Genomic DNA, 17,942 nt, shown 5'->3' with positions numbered 1-17,942 from the left:
TGCTAACTGATCAAAACATATGTAGCATTAACTAGTCCATAAAAAAGGCAATTCAATAACTATTGGCCCATTAATATGACTTCAAACATCTGAAAAAACTACAACAAATGATGAAGAAAAAAGAATACATAAGGACATGAAGGTAAATGGAAAATATGAAAAAAACAGAATCATAAGATTAAACCATGAAGATTCTGTCATGTCAATCCTAATTTCTCTGGCAGATCAAGGCAACTAACTTAATAATTTAGTAAGTAACTACCTGACTAAAACAAAGAGCACATATGATGGAAGAGCTGATGGTGAAGAATAAGTGCATTTCTTTTAGTTGTGTTTAAGCAGATTACTGAATATCTGGAATTATGATTCAGCAGAAAAAGTGATAGTGGGCCAATAAATTTAAAGACAAGTCATGAGCTTAGAGAAGGTCTGGAATACTGCACAGAAAGAAACATTATGCACAAGAACAGCAAAAATGGGAAAAAATTTGATGATACAAAATCTTACACTGCAGACTTCATGGATTTTTAGTTCATAGTAAAAAAGTCTTTGCTAACAACCTGTAATCACTTGGGAGAAAGAGGCCCTGGATGCACTTTTTGGATAGAGATGGATTACCAGTATTAAGTAGCTATAAGAATGACAAATGTAATCATAGGATGTCAGTCAAGGAATGTACAGTAAATATATTATTCTACTACCCAAGAAACTCAAATGCCCTTATCCAATGCCCTGCCAACAGGTCTGATCACCCATATTAAAAGATCAACACCAGAAAACACAGGGAGAGGGAAAGCATACTGCCAAAAGAACAAATAAGAAAGGCTTCATTTATTATTGAGTAGTAGACTGAATTGATACAACCACTGTCTATAAATATGGTGCAGATAAAATAAAAGCAAAACAAAAGAACTACTTACAGATATTTTGAATCAAGGGCAAATGGGTACAAGCTGACCACAAATAAATGCAGATCCCAATCAGTAGGACAGTGGTGCTGGAAATGACCTAATTAGAGCTGTGAGGCCTAATGACTCTTATAGTGGAGCTTAACGGAGTCCCAAAGAAACGGTTATATATATGCATATATCTAATATATAAGCATACATCAAATGTACATGTTCAGTCATAGCTGCAGTAGAATAATACAGAATGTGGTAACCAAGAATAGATCTTACAGAACATTATTATATTCCCATAACTGTTTGAAACTTGTGCGTGATATTTATGTCCAATTGTCATTTACTTCTCAAGAAAGGGAACTTGTGCACTATATCACAGCATTTTTCTGAAGACTATATTTTATTCTTGGTATACATTTTCAGGTTTTCTAACAACTAAGATAATTCTTGCTGTATGTGTGTGTGCTATCCAAGCAGTTAGAGAATATATCTTCAAAAAAAATTGTTCAGGAGTTTGCAAAATGTCATAAAAGCTGTTACCTATTTAGAAAACCAATATTAACCTGTAGTCTATACATATAAAGGTATAAATAATATATACGCACATGCTACATATATGCCCCTATTTAAAATAAGGAGAAGGAAATAAAATAGACAGCAAGCAGGAGAGGAAGAGGGACGGAGATCATATCTACCATGTTAATATATCCAAACACATTAAACAAAAGCCAAATACAGTTTTATATTTTGAGTGATTTGTTATATATATATATATGTAATATATATACACACATATATATACATACATTTGTTATTTTTAATAGTAATTCTCTACAAAAAAAATTACAAACTAAAATATGAGCATATTGCATAGCAATAAAAAATTAAGTAATAACGATAATCCCAAATTCCGAATAGAGCTGAGATTTTTTCACTATTCTCAATATAAAACTTAATGCCTTTTAAACTAAAAAGATGCAATTTAATGCATTTTTTACTTTGTAACTGCATTATAAAACATATGCTTAGTCTATTAAGACTAAGGTAACAATTATTCCATTGGAAATATATATAATATATATTGGAAAATAAAAGGCCTTCTAAGCAATGGTCGAAACTGAGTTTTTCTACTCATCAACATTTATAGAAAAACAAAACAAAACAAACAGAAAAAACAACAATACATGAACTATAATTGTATGACTTAGAAAGGAAATGTAAAATATGTAATTCAAGTTAATAGATTCAGTTATCAAGAAATAATTTTATTCAATTTCACTGGAGATCTACCAAACAAACTCCAAATTTCTATTCCATAGTGTGACAGCAAGTCAGCTATTACGATTTCAGCTACTTGAAATGGCTGGTATATTCTCAATTTGTGTCTCAATTCTCATATATATGTGCTCTCTCATGCATATGAGATCTCTCACACTTCACTTAGTAACAGCAACAAAAAAATTAATGGTGGAAAAAACGTTCAAATTACTGTCAATCTAAGCATCATTTATTCTCTCTAACTCCTATAGTGGTCCACTTAAGAATCCATTTTAGCTACTCTTACAGATAAGCTTATCCATAAGAATCATACATTTCCCCATAGGTGGAAAACAAATATAATTTCTCACACGTTGTGGTATACAGACATTTCTGCACAGTTGCTGCACTCCACTAGAATCTCTGAAGGGGAAGACACCCCAGGTAGTTGGCTGCAGACACATCTCAGCAACATGGCACGTAGTTACAATTTGACACATAGAGTCTTTATAAATCCAATGTCTATGAAGTCAAACAAATCTCCTTATTTATAGTAACAGGCAAGAGCAGATCTCTGCCGTCTTGTTACACAGATGGCTGTAACATTTTTATAGTTAACTTGCAACCACTGATGCCTGAGGAATAGACACACATCTGCCCCAAACTGCCAGTCCTGCAGGCTCTTCTTTTTAACTTCAGCTCCCAAAAATACAGTTGAAACACACACAACACTACTGCCTCCCCCAAAGCACCATGACAAAAAGCTCCAGTCAAATCTGTATAACATGTATGGCTGATGTTGTGTCGATCAAACAGTGATCACACAGACATTAAAGGAAAAAACACCAGCTCTAGTCATCAGATAGGAATTCTAGGGAAAACTTACAGCTCCTAGATTCTACCTACAAATAGTAGTTTGAAAATTAGTTTGGATGCATCCAATCATAAGCTTCTAGAATTGTTTTATTACTAATGTTCCAAAAAAGCATTATACTTCATACAACATATTATTCATGTACTCCTTCTCGTTCTTCGATATAAAGGCATAATTGGTTCATCTTTAAGAAAGGAAATTGATTGCTTGTGATTTTCTTCTGCTACTTGAAGATATCAATCCACATTGCACACATCATTTGGGTCTTTAAAATTCCATACTTTCTTCTATCTGCTAACTTCTACTATGAACACTTACCCACAGAATCTGAAAAATTTAATCATAAAATCTGCTTTCAAGTTGAAAATTGTTACCACTGTGCTCTTTGCCACAGTAAAGAGATCTTATTTCTCCAACAGCCATACCTGTAAAGGCACTGAGACAGATCAGCTCGCTTCCACAGGCACAGCCTTATGTCATGCTATCTAATACTTCTGAGATAACTTATATAGCAAATCACTATTTACAATCATTTAGATGGATGTCTACCTTTTTTAATGCTGTATTTCACTGAGCAAAAAACCAGAAAGGGATGAATATTTGCATTACCTTGAAGACTGATTTAAAATCATCTTTAAAGACTTCAGTGTAAAGCAAACTTTTGTTTTGAAACCTGCTTACAACATTTCATACAATATTCATGTACAGCATATAGCCAGGCAGAAAGATAGGAATGGCAAAAAAAAAAAAGTTATCCTGTTCATTTTTAGCAGTGTAGCTATCACAACTATCAAAGCACTGCCGATCCAAAATACATCCTGATCTCCTACATCTCCTACTGATCAATTAAGTCTTGCTCCACAAAGCAGTTACACCAGGGCCCACTGTATTTTCATAGCAGAAAACAAGTAGTGACAGACTTCTTAAGTACAATGCAAACATTTCTTATTAATCAAATGCAATATTAAGTTCAAGATTTAAGTCAAAACAATTTTGCTACAAGAAACTAAAGAAAGGCAGAATAAAAATAGAAAGAAAATCAGGGAGGAACCTGCTGCACATGGTTGCATTGCAAGGAGACCAAGGGTACTGGTGGCTGAATAAAAAGGGAAAACATATCCTTGCAATAAGAAGCGATGAGCCTTAATAACAAGTTGTGCTTATTTGTACCTCAGTGGTGGAAATCTGAGGCAAGACACACTAATTGTTCTTCTCTGTATTGCTAAATAGCACTGATAGATCTTTGTTTCCAAAATCAAAAGGGAAAAATGGTTGTTTTTTATTTGGTGGAAGTCCTTCGACTTATATAGAAAGTAGTGTGATATTCATTTTTTGTACAAGTTATACTTGCTGTTTTTCTTCACTTGGAAAAGAATAGTTCATAGCCAATTTATAGCAGTTGGCAACTAAGAATCCATTACAGTTTTGACATGGAAACTAAAAGCAGATTACACTGAATTTTTAAAGCAGATTATAATAGCAGCTTTGTCATTAATTACCTGGATTTTAAATAAATGCAGTGTAAAATCATAATTAAAAATATGTTAGAAGAGCCTTCTCTTAAAATGCTGTTACTGGCCATGATTCGAATGCTTGATAATCTCCGCCACATTTAAATATTCTAAAATATTTAATGTGACAAACATTATCACTGTGCTGTTTTCTCTCCTTGCCGTTATCAAAACAGCAGCAGAAGGTAGGGCACTGCCTGCAGCATGACCGCTCTGCTTTCAAACCACTTTTCTGTTCTGGATTAATGCTTTCAATCTTTTCTACTGTATAGTCACTGCTGCTGCAGCAGAGAATGAACATTTTCCAGTAGTTCCATTTGGTTCTTACATAAAGGAAAGGCTCTCCAAAAACTTACTAAGAAATTTTAAATTCACCTAGATACTAATAATACAGGGGAACAGCTAAGGAAAAATAAAAAGATGGATTTTTTTTCCCCCTACAAGTAAAACTGAGTCCTCGGTGTGTGTTGCCCAAATGTGAAAAATCCACCACAAGAAAACAAAAGGGAGGTAAGATCGATGGAAAAATTATACGGTCACATAGATGGGAGACAATCATGTAGGTATTTTGAGTTTCTTTGTTCTCTAAGCTGTAAAAAATTACAGCAATTCTGGGTTACAAAAGAACAAGATGAAGCTCAAACAGAAATCTGAAAAGAAAAAGAGAGGGACCTAGGAGACTGGAAAGAAAACAGAGAGTTTGCAAGAAACAGTGGACAGACAGAGACCACAGCTGGAATGGAGTGAACAAACAGGACTGGAAGATTCAGTACATGCAAGCTATGTTCTTGTCAGGTACTTTGTTGTCAAAAATAGACCATAAACTTTTACTCTGTGAGGACTACCTAGCCCAAATGAGCTTAAACTGAACCTTGTCTTTCAGTACTGACAAGAAAGAAGTAGCCAGGTCAACTGGACTTGCAGAAATGAAATCTTTTCTACTTCTCCCATCTTCCCAGCCACTCCTCAGATTCCCTCAGAGACCATTAGACTCAAAACAGAGCAAGAGGGTACAGAATCCTTCTGGTACCAAGAAGAAAAGCCTCCAGAGTGATCTTTAAGACTATCCAACGCAGATCACAGCACAAGGTAGTCTGGACACTGGCCAGAACGTGTATCAGTGGTACTATTTCACTCTAGCTGCTCCCAGTTATTCCCAAGAAGTCAGTACTCCTTTGAAAAGGCTAGAGGTACCTGGAAGCAATCAATAGCTCTCGGATACTAAGACCTTCCACAATTTTTTTTGTTTATATAAGTTAAATATTACCAAGAAACATAAGTTACAGAATCCACATCTGTAATATGCCTTCACACTACTAAATAACCTCCTCTTTTCCTCAGCCCTCCCTTCCCTTCTCTTTTTTTGTATGGTAAGACAATTCATCCAAGTTAGAACAGAGAACAGCCGAAGCAGCCCACACACATATGTAGTAGGCTTAAATTCTTTGGAAGACTATGCTGTTCAAGTTTTCCTTTTATTTATCCAAAGTAGCACGAGCAAAAGATGTTACAAAAAAAAAAAGAAAGAAACAAAACACACCACAAACTTGACAGAATGCTTAAAGGAGTCGGGGGAAGGGTGGTCATTTTCATAAAGCAAGACCATTACTTTCAAACAATTTAGTGTCATTTTTATGTTTACAGCCTAACAGGTAATAGTATAGCATACCACCTGCTGACAGATTAACAGGACCTCCTACCTTGACTTCATCCTCTCATGCATTCTCCCATGCTGGATACACTGTTGGTCCAATTCATCATTTCGTTTCTGCATCTTCTCCAATCTGCCATGAAGATACTCTTTTTCCTGACTAAGCTGGTTGACTTTAGATCTACAGAAGTAAAACACAGTGATGATGGATGTTGTCAGATTTCATCCTGCAGCGTGCCATCAATATGTGGCTTCAGCATTTATGAAATTCCATATATGTATATATAATGTATAAACAGGCTATTACTAGAACTTCCAGAAACAAGAAACCACTTCAAATAATCTTAAAATGAAAGAACATGAATCTGCACTGTGTCTGGTAAATATGTCAATTACTCAGTCACAGGTTGGCTATGCTAATTTCAGTTTTATGTAAACAGGCATGTCATTTGACATTAGGTGCTGCTATTAAACATCATCAATACATGTAAATTCATGCTTGTTAAGCATTTTGAAAACTCCTTTCAAGTTCTTTGTTGGTAAAGGCCAACGTCTAATTCAAAAAATGGCTACTAGAAACTTTTTCAACCCTTATTGTACTGCACAAGTTGAACTCTGAATAGTACTACTGTTTTAGAAACTTTATCGCCCTGATGTGCCCAAAATACTGCATGATACATTAAAAAAATAAATAAAAAGAGGAAAATTAATAAAAGCAACGTATAAAGCATACACACACTCTAATCTACATAAGGCTTGGCAGAGCCTTTAAGAAATTTAGTCACTTTCTAGCAATTCTTATTCTTCACGGGTGAGCAGAGATACCAGATCCATGAATGACCTGGGACTGTTACTTGCTACATCTCTAACCATCAGCCCATGGAGAAACAGGCATGAGCTGTTTCTTAATATCAGGAAAAGACCTCAGATAAAATTGTGATAAAATATACATTATGCACTAGTACAGTTTAACTCCTTAGAAAAGGTTAATGAGAACATGTCAGAATCTGCTATACCATCAGAACGTAAGAATCAAAAGCAGGCAAATTTGTTTTATGGCATCTGCCACTCCAGATCTTGAGGTTAAAAAGCTTCAGAGATATCTTTAAATCATAAACTTAAATATGCTGCAGATACAGAATGAAGAGACTTTACCTTCCTGGCTGTTACAGAATGCAACAACAACTGACATTCTGAAACACACAACAAAGTGCAGGGGGAATAAATACTTCTTCAAAAACATGTTGTTACACTGACAAGACAGATCTGGAAATGACAACATAATCTTTTCGTATTTAAATGGAGAACAATACAGGATATCATCTGTGAATCTGAAAGAACTTAGCAAGGGCAACTTTGAAAGAAGACTGTAAATAATTGAATTTAAATATGGAGTTATGGCTCTATTATGGAACAACAATGAAAAATATATCAGAGTCACACTAATGTTCACATCAAACTTAGGTGAATGAGTAAATGGACAGCTTCCTAACAGCGTGCAGGATAGAATAGGGAAGTAACATAAGTAGAACATGAGAACATAAGTAACACAGTCTCTAATCTCTAACACACAGCTCTAAGTGCCTGATGCTTTGAACCACGTTACTTGTTTACTCTTCTTCTAATACATCTCTTTTGGAATTACAGCTGATGAACTCAACAGAAAACCTACATTTATTCCAGTTTAAACACTATTTACACAATGGCCGTTCTAAGTTAAATATTAAATAAGTATTTCACGACGCTGAAATTTTAAAAAACAGCACACAGGAATGGTGGGATGCCCACTGAAGTCCATATTAAGAAGTTCAAGTGTTGGTATTAAAAAGAGAACACTGGTCCCCAACAACATGCATACTGAGTTTGTATCATTGTCTGACGAAGATACTGCCTGTATTTTTAAACACATCACTCGATCACGTCAGTTTCCAAAGTTTATAGAAGAGCAGTTAATTCTACATGATTTTCAAACAATTTCAACATCACTGAGTAGTAAAAACATACCTGTAATAAGCCTAAACCATCATGATAGCAAATATACACTATGAGCAGTCAGCCCAGGGGCAGTACACGGTCTGCACAAACGATCCTAAATAGCTCTGCTCACACAGCATCATAAGAGGAGTGAGCTGTATTCAAAGTAATTGCTGAAGGAGGTAACAACAGAAAAAACCCCTATGCCTCTGGATCCAGCCATCTACTGTATAAGACAACTCAAGAAGCAAGTTATATTTGTACCCCTACCACACCTGTTGGGACAATCTTGGAAAAAATACCACAAACATAACAGGCTCACCCAAAACATTCAGATAAAAGAGGCAAAGAACCAGTAAATGTTAAGTCATAACTTAAAGTTGGACATAGGATATTTTTAGGATGAGCTGATTTTTCAGTATTAAGGTGGCAAAGCCGTCTTTACTCCCCTGAATCATCTTTTGCACTGCAGCACTAGGACTCACAGCAAGAGGCTGGCTTTTTTAAGCATTGTCTTTTCCTGCCCTTAAAACCAGTTATTTACTTGTACAGCAATCAGATACATTAAATATATGCTGTAAAATATTTTCTGCCATCTCAATGAGTACCACTGTATATTATTTTAATGATTCATCTCTCAGACAGACTCTGTTTCACATCTTCACACGGCTACCCTAAGCAAACACTCTGCTCCTGGTAGCGAAGTGCAATTGACTGCAGTCAACCAAACCCGCAGAAAAATAGTTCAGCCGGGTGCGTGTTCTTTACTTCAATTAAACTCACACAGTTGGATGCCTACTGTTGCCAAAACAGTAATATAATTTATACATTATAGTCCAAACAGTAAAACTACACTAAAAGTCATTTAACAATATTTATAACGCCATAAAATACAGTGTTAAAATATATGAACTGCAATATGTACCAAAATTATAAAATTTGTTTCTCATCATCAGTGATTAAAACCAGGATCATTGCTCTAGCTTCAATACTCACAACCCTGGTGACAGATTAGAATTCAAATCTTAATGATCAATTTACAATTAACAAGATAGAAGTGAAACAAATTAAACCAACCATTATATATAACGAGACCCAACGGACTCCCATTGTTCCCCTTAATTACAAAACGCAAATGACAAATACACAGTGGGCAGTGTTAAGCATTAATCCACAACCTAGAAACTCAGATAGTGACAATTGGAGAAAATTAATAAAAAAATAAAAGAAGAAATCAACAGAAGACTATGGTTTAAACACGCCTTTGCATACAAAAACCTTCCCAGACACTACCTTCTTTTGCACGGCTTGAGGGGTTTATAATTTGTCTGAAGTTGTCTTCCTGATTTATTTTTTTTTAATCCTATGGAAGCGGTTAGGTTGTAAAAAAAATAAAAAATATTACATCTATCAGAAAGCCTGCATTTAATACAAAAACATGCATGCAACACAGAGGTATCTCACAAGTAGTGCAAAGATGTAGTCATCAAAAACAAATTTGAAATGCCTTTCATTAGAAGTGGACCCTTTTCTTTCTACAAGAAAAACATGAAGTTACTCTCATATCTTTTCTTAATAATAGTTTCACCTGCTTTTACTAATGTACATAAGTTATAACATCTTCCAAAAAAGACTTTTTGTTGTTGTTGTTGTTTTTGTTGTTGTTTTGTTTTTTGGAGCACAAAGGTACAACATTCTATCCCTGAACTGCAGCTTTACACTGTATCATAAGAGAACGAGTGTGGAGAGTGCCCTTTGGAGAGATGCTACTGAAAGCTAAAGAATGTCCATGAATTTTAAACCCAGTTTAAGTCATTTTCTGCATCTGATCTTCTGACTGCATCATTCTTGAACTAAGTTACTATTTCACACCATCTCCAGTTTCACCTTTCAGTTCTCCTTTTCATACACATACTTTTCCCCCATACATGTTTGTCCATTCCTTTTACTGCCTGCAACAGCTCCCACCCCAACACAGGCAATCTCAAACCATTCTGGGGCCATTTCTCAAAACTTCCATAGTGTTTCTTGTGCAAAGTGTACCACTTTATGGAGATCCAAGGGAGCTTCTTCTCCCCTTTCAGGTTCTTGACATAGTCAGCTAATGCTGCTAGGTGGAGAAACACTTGGCAATCTCTGGTATTTATTTTCAGAGAATAATGTGTTTTCACAGTATGTTTTCTGTCTTTCCTTTATCCTTTTACAGTTACTAGTCTGTGATTCTGAGCTCTAGCAACAAAGTCTGTGTGCATTTTTATTGCTGGAATAATGATATGGTTTGAATCTATTTAGATTTCATATTACTTTAGCAGTGGAGCCCTGCTTTTTCAGAAGAAAAATTCTGTTTGCTTCTCTCTCAAACACCCATCACAACATTTGCAAGGGAAGATGGCTTATATTTCCTCAAGTTTCTTGTTTGTTCCCCAAATACTCATGGTGGGATTCATCTCCCAACTTCAGCTACTTAGCAGCTAGTCAACACCTCTTATTCTGTGGAAAGTAGGATAGCCAGTGGAGGCAGTACCTGCGGAAAGCATCATCTACTTATATCATTCCCCTTTGATCATCCCTGGAGACAGGATATTGGGATAAATGAGTTCTCCCCCTGAGTGAGTGTTGACCCTGTTGTTAGTTCAACAGGATAATAAAATCCACCCAGAAGAAGAAACCTATCTTGAAAACCAGTTTTTTCTTTGCTGAATGCTTCTCTTACTTCACATAAGCCATACAAGATTCCTGCCTTTAATTGCCAAATTCATTTTGCATGAAATTTACAGAAGTCACAGAATACTACCTCACCATTTCAGCCTTCTTTGCCAGTGCCCTTAATATGACCTTGCAGAAAGTTTCAACAAAGTCTACTTTCATACTGAAAAATATGCAACATCAAATTAATGATGAGGAAGGAATATGAGGGCTGGAACTGTCTTACAGAACTTAGTTTTTAAATAGTTCCCTTCATACTTTTGCATTTATTAAACCAGTTGTTGCTTCTAGTTTTTATTGTACTCCAGAATTTTTAATAGTTTTGTAACGTAGCCCTACAACTGATTTCAAATGAGAGCAACACATAATAATCAGCAGCAGAATCAGAGCCTCAATGACAAGCAATTCTGACAACAAATTTTTCAGAGATAATTATTCAGTGTGTACTATTATGAATGGAGCTTTAAGTAAATAACTAAACCAACACATTACGGTTTTGAGAGCTTTAAATATTTACTAGTTTCAATACAGTTTTAGATAAACTGGAACCGTAGTTCCACTAACAACTTTATACTTCTCATATTAAGAATAAGAACATTAGAAATAATATAGTAAGCAATTTTTACACTGGGAATTATCTAAAGCCAAGAAGATTAAATTAATAGCCACAAACATCATCTGAAAAGTAGAAAATGAGAACCATCTTGGAAAAAAATCCATCCATGTTAATTTAATGGCATGTATTATATTGAGAGGATGTGCAACATCTGGGACAAGATGAACAATAACAAATATTAAAAGTCAAATATACAATAAGGAAGCACGTCAAAATAGTAAAGGGGATAGGATAAGAAAATATACTGACCTGTATTTTTCTGACATTTGCTCCAACTTGCTTGCCAACAAACAACATTCTTTCTTTAATTTTGCTATGAATGTTTTCTGGGAGGTCAGCAATGAGTCCAGTTCATTTACTAGAAATAATAAAATTAGGATACTAGAAAATTATTTTAAAATTACATAAATATAAAGAGAATTTAGAAACTATTTAACATTCTTTATTTCTTTTGTTTAGATCTGAGTGCTTTTGGTACGTTTTTTTATACTTCAGCTATATGCATATGAAATTATAACATCATCATTCACCAAATAAAAAGGCTGTATGTCAGAATAAGCTAACCTAAAGCATTAAAGTGATGTGACCATTGAATCAAGTCTTGTGTGACAGGAGTCCCTGTAAAAACTACATATCTCATCCCGTGGTTTTACTTTTCAGCTGGAAGGTTACTGGTATTTCTGGGAGGAATAAAATTAGTAGCCTTAGCATCCTTTTGCTTGCTCATCTGGCGCAGAGGATATGCTAGTAATCCAAACATGCTGACAGTAAAGTGCATTATTTTGTCCTTCTAGAAAGCAGTTATTTTATTTACAATGCCCTGTGCTTACTGTAATTTACGTTGTCTCTTATGATCAGATACCAGACTTATCCAGTTCTTATAAATTCATTTTCAGCTACTAATAGCTTGGGCTACACCAAAATGCATGACCTAGAAATAAAAAAACCTTTATTGTTCCAAGAGGAAGATAGTGCAAAATATTTTTTTTATTCCTGCCTTTAAAATCACTCAGAGAAATATAGAGAACTATTACCCAAATTTCCTATATACATGAAAGATCATAATACACAAGGGTTTCTTTAATAATATAAAGGAGTGTTGAAAATAGAGACATACTCAGCCTCAAAGTTGTTTCATTTTTATGTACTGAGATAATTAATACACCAGGAGGGTAAATTACACATCTCTTGTGCAAAGTTACACTTGGTGATATGCAGATGCGCTGGCTAGAGCAGCAATTCTCTGATTCTGAGTGCTTCTTTTCTCCTACTGTGTAGAGAGTAGCTATAACATTTGTTTGAATTCCCTGAACATAAAATAAGGTCCTCAAGTACTGCGATAAGGCTGCAAAAAAGGAAAAAATTTAAAAAAATTAAAAAAAATTTAAAAATCAATGGGAGATGTAAATGTGCCTGCTTCTTCAGGTATTAATTGGAACTGCTAAGGAGTAACACAGGCTACATCATTTTTCTGAAGGCATTAGAGGACTGGTGAATAAGAATGCTGTTTCTTTAAAGATATAAATACACCATGCTCCATAAAAGCTGAAGCTTCTCCTCCTTTCTATGCTCAGAGGCTACTTCCCTAAAAATTATTTTTTGGTTATAATATGCCCCTTTGTTCATTTTATTGGCATGTCAAAATAACAAAAAGGCTTTTTTTGTTTTGTTTAGTAAAACCCATTTTTACTCACAGATTAAGGTTAGAAGCTATTGATCTGCTAAGTCAATACAGTGGGGTCTCCTATTATGACAAATTGAAGTATGCAAGGGATTAAATATCCTTCTTCTAGATTGGGGGTGTTGGGAGGGGGCTCATACTAATGCTAAAAATGTTTGAGGCTGCAAAGATTAAATAAAGGAACATATCAATTTGGAGCCAGTGAATTACATCCAGCTGCGACAGTGAATTAAGAACCGATTAATGGCTAAAGCTTTTCTCCAGTTTGGATGCCGAAGCAAACTCATTAAGCTTTTAGAGTAGCTATAATGTGTGTACTGTGGGAACTGTTCAATGCTATTCAGGAGACTTTAACTGTAAGCTCAGAGCATTTCCCGCAGAGCTTCTGATGCTATTTTCTTTATATAACATGTGTGCCTGAAAATCCAGCCAAAAACAAGCCCTTTGTTTTTCTACTTTGTTGTGGTCTCTCTCAGCTTTACGTTTCTTGAACACAGGTAAATAAACTCATAATCCAGATGGTGCAACAGATGTGAGAGCAGCACTCTGAAATCAACAGACAGTGGGCAATACTTTCCATTTTCTCTTTTAAACGCTAACTAATATGTAATTCGGAATCTCCGGTGTAGTTAGCATCTGCTCCCTTCGGCCAGCCAAAGGTTACAGGTGTTCCTGATGTCATTTCACAGTAAGGCGTGGGCCTGGCTTGTGAGTGAGTGCCCAGGCTCTAATCTTTCCCTACCACCTACCAGTTTTCTCATGCTGGGCCTCCATTTGCTGCATCTTCTGTGTCAGCTCCTGCTCTCTTTGCTGGGCCTGCAGGGCTCGGGCCTTTGCTTGATTGCTAATGCTGCGCTGAATGCTCTCTTTCTCCAATCTATTAAAAAAAACATACGTATAAGAAAAAAAAATGTAAATTTGATAAAATAAGGCAAAAAGGCAAAGCAGCATATTCAATTAAGAAAAACAAAACTCAAAATCTGTCCAGGCTTTTCACAGGAATCATTTTTATCCCACTGCAGGTTAAGCAAGCTGACCTTTCTCTTACAATGTCAGAATTTCTCTAGTGACTAGTAGAAAATGGGTAAAAAAAAATATGACCTATTTCCTGAGTGAAAATAAGCCATGAAGACCATCATTTTTATTATTATTTTTTTTAATTTAAACACAACTTCTTTTTTGTAAGGAACATCCCCAACATGCATTTTGCACTGAACAGACTACTTGTATTTTCTTTTAAATGCTATCTGTTTAATTCCGTAAGGAAACTCGGGGACCTGACCCTGAGATGGACTGGTTCCCAGTGAACCAGCAGGAGACAAGTCAATGGGAGCAATTGCCACAGTGCTCATAATTCAGCTACTCTAAAAGCCTAATGAGTTTTCTTAAGCAACCAAACAAGTTTTAACTATTAATTTATGTAAATAGGAGATGAATGCATCCATTACAACGCAGAAGCCTGTTAGTGCCACACAGGCCCAGCCCCTTGCAGCCCTGCACACTGGGGGGCTGTACAGGAAGGTCTAAAGCACAGTACTATTATGGAAGTACACAGGCAAGAGAGCAATTTACTTGACCAGATATGCAAGATGGGGCAATCTACTCCTGAGGCAAAACAAATGCTAGACTACCACACTCCATTGAAGCATTTTATTTAATGCAAGCCAAGCAAAAACAGCATGGAAAATAAGAAACAAAAAAAGATATATGCATATAAATTAGAAAAGGTCCTCAACCACAAATTTATATCTAGACTTCCCCAGAGGTCATAAATATTTTTCTGGTACGTATTTGGAGCCAGATTCAAAATTTCACACATATGAGGACTGATTTCTAGATTTCAAAGGACTTATATACACATACACTTTTGCACTGAAACTATGTTTTGTAGCTTACGATACATTTCAATGAAGTCCTGAAAACGTGTTGTTTTATTCTAGTGATAATTCCCATTCCAGGGGACTACAAAATAGAACACGGGCACAGATCATGTAAGGATAAAGCCACGTCTCATGTGGCTGCTGCACTTAACCTTTGGATCAGTGCCTAATAACCCATCCAAGATATTGCAATATCTCAGCATGACATACACAATGTTAAATCTTCTCTCTTAAATTTACCCCAAAGCAATACAAATGGTGGGTCACATTACACTAATTCCTGGTCCTGATGTTGCAAGCAGTACCTGAGGCAAAACTCCCTTTGAAATCACAGGCAGCTTTTTCTGAGGTGGGACTGAGTGATTTGACAGAGATAATACACTTCAATAGCAGGAATATTATAGCTTTAAAAAAAAACAAAGCACATTGTACAAGGATATTTCAAGCACTGTTTTACACTTTATCACATCACTCTTAGAATTACCTTGTAAATATATTGGTACTCAGGAATTATACTTACATCAGTTCCTAAGTATAAGCTCCAAACCTGGAAAACTTTAATATGAAAAAAACATTTCATAGTTGCTGGGGGAAAAAAAAACAACACATATATATATGTTTATATATATAAATATATATCTAACAGCCCCTTCCTTCCATTTCCAAATGTCTTTTGCCTTCAGATAGCTGTCATGACCCATAGACTGTTAAAAAAAAATGCACTAGCACCTCACATATCCCCCAGACACTTTCAGCAGCAGAAAGTGGCATTAACACAGTATTTGTTTAATAGTAACTTTGCATGAGATGGCTGTTGGGAACTAAGTTGTCATCTGGAACACAGCTAGCTAGCAGGATCCAAACTATTGAGAGCTGAAGCTACCAAGGTAAATCTGTACAGGTCTGTTTCTTATTGATGGGGTCCCTCCTGTCTAACAAGAACTCATGTTATTGGAGAGTTCAAAATGAATGGAGAGCATTGTATTGCTAAGGGGATTCACCAAAAAAACCAATGCATCTAGGGTACCTACTGTAAATGTAAACAAACAGGAGCTCAGAAACAGTGGATACATGACAAGCTCCTTATACCTGAAGAACATAGAGATGGGTGAAAATCAGTGACTTAGCGTAATGCATACAAACCAGTAGAAGAGTATGAAGATAGATGTAAGTCTTTAAGCAGAATGGTAGCTGATTAGTCTCAGTATTCTGGGGACTAAGGCATATCCAGTGTCAATAAAGACCAAGACATGAGGTGCTTAGAGCTGCTGAGGAATGAAACATTTCTTGGAGCCAAAGTTGTCTGAACTTAGTGGTTAATCACTCACAAACAGATCTGACACCCTCCCTGCCCCCTTACTTTGCTCTCTCTGCTCTCTTAAGTAAAGTGTCCCCTATATATATATATATATATATACACACACACACTTTTTTCCTATGGGTATAAAATAAGTATGCATAAAGCATGTATAACAACACCCAAGAAACTTTAGAACTACTGGAAGAAAGCGAACTTGGTTTAAGAAAAATAAAAGCTTTCAACTGTATCTAGACAGTAAAATGTTAGGCTCCTCCAGCACTAAAAGTTTTCTATTCCAATAGCTTCAACATTTCTCGTATTGACTAAGGAAAAACGCAAAGACAGTGAAATGTAAAGAAAGTACAGCCCAATTTTGATGATGCAAGTAAGATCAGAATCAGAAATGATGGTTTAAGATTAATTGTACCAGTTTTGTGGTTTTTTTTTTTTTAAAGTGTGAACTATAGTTACCAACAAAAACGATAGAGAATGGGTGAGCTGCTTCCCTAAAGCAGAAGTATTAAACTCACGAGGATTTTCATTTTTTGTGCCATATAGTCAGAAGAAAGGAGACAAACTTAAGCTCTCCTCAGTCTCTGCTCTGAACTACAAGCTTTCCATTGTGATTTTCTTGGAGCACCAATTGCCCTGGGCCTGGTTATTCCTGTCAAGGGCAGACCACTTAGTTAACATGTTTCTAAATAATTCTTGCTTTCTAAATAATTGTTGACATAACCAAGGCCACAATGAGCTGCAGCTCACAGAACAGGAAGGTAAAAAACAGGATTGACATCACTTGCAAGCCATAAAAATCCCTTGATGAAGATCAAGTGAAAATTCACTTGACCTCAAGCTAACATGTAAAGCACATTGGCTCAATTTGAGTCAACAAAGTCAATAAAACAAGCAGAGAAACAAAACTTCCCTATCGCTAGTAAATGAAGAGTAGTTCACAGGTACAGTTTTCCACAAGGAATGAAGAATTTAACTATTAGCGATGTGGAAGTCTAATTTGACCAAGAAACTGATTTTTTGCCTAGAAAAGAGCAAAACTTAGATTGATACAACTTTGAATTTTACAGTGCAGTTTAGTAGTAAATACGTCTGCGCAAATTTTGCTTTGCCAGGAGTAAAAAACCAAATTAAGGGAACACAAGATGAATCACAGCACAGAATCAGGTCTTTGACTCTGGAAGTTGCCAGTAAGCCTCCTCACAAAGCAACTACGATGTTGAAACAACCATGCTCCCTATCTTGACAGTTTGATTTTTCCATGAGATCCACTACATGGTATTTTGTAAAAAGCTAATGGATCCATTAGTAAGGACTATGAACTTAAGTAAACAAATTAAAATACTCCAACAATTATATGTAAGTTCTGCAGCACATAAGGAGCTATAATCTTATTTCTGACAACTTCATTTCTTGCTAATTAAATATTTAATTACAAAATCTTGTAGGCTTTTATATATATATATATATATATGTATATATATATTATTTATTTTTTTAAAACTGGAGTTCATAAATTGTTAAAGAGTAGCTGGCAGTACTGCATTATTGTACCAAATGTTTATGATACCTGAACAA

General features: G+C 35.5%; 1 protein-coding gene across 3 annotated transcripts in view; it reads right to left on the bottom strand.

The window, feature by feature from the left end:
* Positions 1 to 17,942, bottom strand: part of SDCCAG8 (SHH signaling and ciliogenesis regulator SDCCAG8) — a 98,510-nt gene that overhangs the window by 30,207 nt on the left and 50,361 nt on the right. For all 3 annotated transcript variants that reach the window (XM_072333843.1, XM_072333842.1, XM_072333844.1), the window contains exons 14-16: positions 13,922 to 14,049; positions 11,741 to 11,849; positions 6,245 to 6,376 (exon numbers count right to left, since the gene is read on the bottom strand). In XM_072333843.1, coding sequence (XP_072189944.1) covers positions 6,245 to 6,376; positions 11,741 to 11,849; positions 13,922 to 14,049 — 369 coding nt within the window. The remainder of the gene's footprint in view (positions 1 to 6,244; positions 6,377 to 11,740; positions 11,850 to 13,921; positions 14,050 to 17,942) is intronic.

The sequence above is a fragment of the Excalfactoria chinensis genome, chromosome 3, assembly GCF_039878825.1.
Source record: "Excalfactoria chinensis isolate bCotChi1 chromosome 3, bCotChi1.hap2, whole genome shotgun sequence".
Lineage (NCBI taxonomy): Eukaryota > Metazoa > Chordata > Aves > Galliformes > Phasianidae > Excalfactoria > Excalfactoria chinensis.
The sequence above is the reverse complement of the archived record's forward strand: the minus strand, read 5'-3'. Positions and strand labels throughout refer to the sequence as shown.